Source organism: Neltuma alba, unplaced genomic scaffold (genome assembly GCF_004799145.2).
Source record: "Neltuma alba isolate B1F8T4 unplaced genomic scaffold, ASM479914v2 tig00005888_pilon, whole genome shotgun sequence".
Taxonomy (NCBI): Eukaryota; Viridiplantae; Streptophyta; class Magnoliopsida; order Fabales; family Fabaceae; genus Neltuma; species Neltuma alba.
In genome coordinates, this window is record NW_021634271.1 from 1 (window position 1) to 3,657 (window position 3,657).

General features: G+C 37.4%; 1 protein-coding gene across 1 annotated transcript; it reads left to right on the plus strand.

Moving 5' to 3' along the window:
• Positions 1–119: 119 nt before the first annotated feature.
• On the plus strand, positions 120–3,657 carry LOC114748993 (beta-galactosidase-like). The gene is made up of 13 exons (XM_028937453.1): positions 120–203; positions 294–382; positions 567–672; positions 790–874; positions 1,074–1,192; positions 1,284–1,445; positions 1,686–1,861; positions 1,964–2,067; positions 2,156–2,265; positions 2,364–2,486; positions 3,002–3,112; positions 3,215–3,423; positions 3,506–3,657. The coding sequence occupies exons 1-13, from the start codon at positions 135–137 to the stop codon at positions 3,612–3,614; spliced, it is 1,572 nt and encodes a 523-aa protein (XP_028793286.1). The 5' UTR covers positions 120–134; the 3' UTR covers positions 3,615–3,657.

A 3,657-nucleotide genomic window follows, 5' to 3' on the forward strand; every position in this document is an offset into this window, starting at 1 on the left:
ATCATCATCAACTAGCATGGCATAAGAGAATAGAGATCTTTGTTCAATGAAAACGACAGATAGAGAACGAGTACGGACCAGTGGAATGGGAACTTGGGGCACCTGGCAAAGCTTACGCCAATTGGGCTGCTAAAATGGCTGTGGGACTTGACATTGGTGTGCCCTGGGTGATGTGCAAGCACGACGACCCTCCTGATCCCATTGTACGTATCTAACACTATCTTCCTCTTTTCCTCCAAATTTATTGCAATCCTCATCTCTTTCTGACCTTTAATTTTCTTAACTGGCCCTAGATTAATACTTGCAATGGCTACTACTGTGAGGGCTTCACTCCCAACCAAGTGTACAAACCCAAAATCTGGACTGAGAATTGGAGTGCCTGGTATGCCTATATAGTTCTTTTTAACTCCTTATCTTTTTGTATTTTTGTCTGGTTCTCATGTTTATGATCATACCCTTATCTCTTCTTGTATCATCAGGCACTATCCTATCTTCATTTGTCAATTAATTTATAATACATACATTTTATCCGGATCCTTGTTTAGTGTGGATTTCTTGTCCCATAGGCTCACTGAGTATGGAGCTGGAGTCCCTAAAAGACCAGCAGAAGACATGGCATATGCAGTTGCCAGATTCATACAAAATGGAGGCTCAGTTGTTAATTACTATATGGTAGTTTGTTTTTTTTTTGGGGTCCTTTTTAATGATTTTCATTGTGTTATTTTTAATTCTCCTATTCATGTTGTGGAAAACTCTTGTTTAGGCCTAATATCTCATTTTTGTGCCCAGTTCCATGGAGGAACTAACTTTGGCCGGACGTCTGGCCTCTTCGTTACAACAAGCTATGACTATGATGCTTTTGTTGATGAATTTGGTACGCACATGAAGTTAAAATTGTTTAAGTTTTGGTTGATGATATACTTTAAACTCTTTACAAGAAATCCTTGGCACTAGGGGAGATGCAATACACACACACACACACATTAGGCAATTTGCAGATATTCCATTGAATTTTACACAGGTGAAGTAGAGATTTGTTGTCACATTAATCTGAAGCTTGTTAAACTTACCAGGACTTCTAAACCAACCTAAATGGGGGCATATGAAGGATTTGCATCAAGCAATAAAGCAATGTGAATCAGCTTTATTGTCTGTAGATCCCGAAGAGACTTGGTTTGGAAAATACCTGGAGGTACGGTTCTTAAATCCGTTCCTGAAGAAAAACAGGGAAAGTGCCTTGTGTTTTGGAATTCATTTGGTTCTCCTTTTGATTACTATCTTAGGTTCGTGTGTTCAAGGCAAACTCTAGTTGTGCTGCTTTCCTCGGAAATTATGATCCCCAAACATGGGGAAAGGTGACATTTGGCAATGCCCAATATGACCTGCCACCCTGGTCTGTTAGCATTCTGCCTGATTGCAAAACCGTCGCTTTCAATACTGCAAAGGTGAGATAGGATGGCTGGCAACTTAGAATATTTTAAACATGCATGGACATGATCTATAATGGCATGTTTGGTGAAATTATCTGTGCAACTAAGGGTCACATTTATTTCTTTCAGTAACAAGAATTTACCTTCTTTTGAGTCTTGACTTATTTTTTAATGACAGATGGTATTATACAGATAGTGTTTTGATATGAAATTCTCTTTATTGCACTGACCTTCCCTGATTGTGATTTCATACAGGTTAGTGCACCAAGCACTGATATGACGTTTACACCTGTAATTAAAGCATTTTCATGGCAGTCATACAGCGAACTACCCGGGTCTCCCGGTGCAGGCGAGACGTTTTCAAAGAATGAACTTGTTGAGCAGGTTAATACCACGTGGGATTCTACAGATTACTTGTGGTATATGACAGAGTAAGTATATCTCAACACATAATTTCATGGTAAAATTTCATCTTCTTGATAATTTTCATTAGCCTCATCTCCATCTAAATGATATTTACATTACAATTTCAGTATCACTATCGGAGGTAATGATCTGAAGAATGGACAATCTGCCAATCTCACTGTAATGTCAGCAGGCCATGCTTTGCATGTTTTCATTAATGGTCAATATTCAGGTAAATAAAGATAATATTGTTTTCTGCTTTCTATGTTGCTACACCGAAGTCCATATTTCCTTATATATACATACATCTATCAATTTAGGAACTGCGTATGGGAGTTTAGGAAACTCTAAATTTACATTTAGTCAGGAGGTAAAGCTGAATGTTGGCAGTAACAAAGTTGCTTTGCTTAGTGTTTCTGTGGGCCTACCGGTTAGTTCTCTCAATTTTTGATATTTATTTGTTCTTAATACTAGTTTTAGCATGCAGATAAATGGATTTTTAACTCCTTTTTCATTCATTAAAACCAGAATATCGGTGTTTTTCATTCTGTGCACTTCGAGACCTGGAATGTTGGGTTGTTAGGTCCAGTCACGCTGAGTGGTCTAAGTGAAGGGACAAGAGATTTGTCAAAACAAGAATGGTATTACAAGGTTTGTTACCTATGTTATATTCGTTCTGGAGCAGCAATGAAAAATTGTGACAGAGATTGGCGTAAACTACAAAGATAAATAGAGACATACTAATGGAGGAGCATTGATATAGTAACATAAACACTTTGGAAGCATTAAAGCAAACTGAACACTACCTCTAGTCCTTAACATTTAAGCTAAATAACTAATTTAGAGATATTAAAAAGATTAGTTAAATTAATTATTTGTAACAAGAGTCTTAGTTTTCCTAAACTTCCCTATTTAATTATGTACATTGGAAATTCCCCTTAATCGGGAGCCTCCTTAATAAGTACAATCAATAAGAATACTTTGTTCAAAAAATTATAAATTTGGAAGGCAAAGCAAACTGAGGTTTTATATCTAAGAACAAAGTGAACCCCTTGCCTAACTTCTATTTTTAGGACCATAGGTGGTATTCTGTTATAGTTGGTCACATTGAACAATCTACATAGCAATGTGTTCTTTTATATTTCGCCGTTGCTTCTGTTGATCAGATTGGCCTGAGAGGTGAAATCTCACCCATTTATACTGAGAGCGGTAGTACCTCTGTTAAATGGGCAGAAGGTCCAGAATTGGCCAATAAAAGAGCCTTGACATGGTACAAGGTAAGGATGATCTCTGTAATCCAATTCTATAAATCCAACCTATTACATATGGTCCTAACATTCGCACTTATTCTGAATAATTTTATGCCTTGGTATTACCAGACTACCTTTGACGAACCGGCAGGTACCGATCCATTGGCTTTGGATATGCTTAGCATGGGGAAAGGTCAGATATGGATAAATGGTCAGAACATTGGACGGCACTGGCCAGCATATATAGCAAAGGGTAATTGTGTTGACAAGTGCAATTATGCTGGAACTTATACTGATACAAAATGTCGACTTTATTGCGGATCACCCTCACAAAGATGGTAAGAACTACAAAATTTTATTGCAACAGTAAAAGGCACTATAATTTATACATGATTTCCTATTAACACTGTAAATTTTCAGGTTTCATGTCCCTCGTGGATGGCTAAAGCCAACTGGGAATCTCTTAGTTGTATTTGAAGAAATGGGAGGTGACATTGGCTATATCGCTTTAGCCAAAGAAACAAGGTAGTAGATTACAAAATGAAGATGATGCAAGTATGGAATATGTTGAA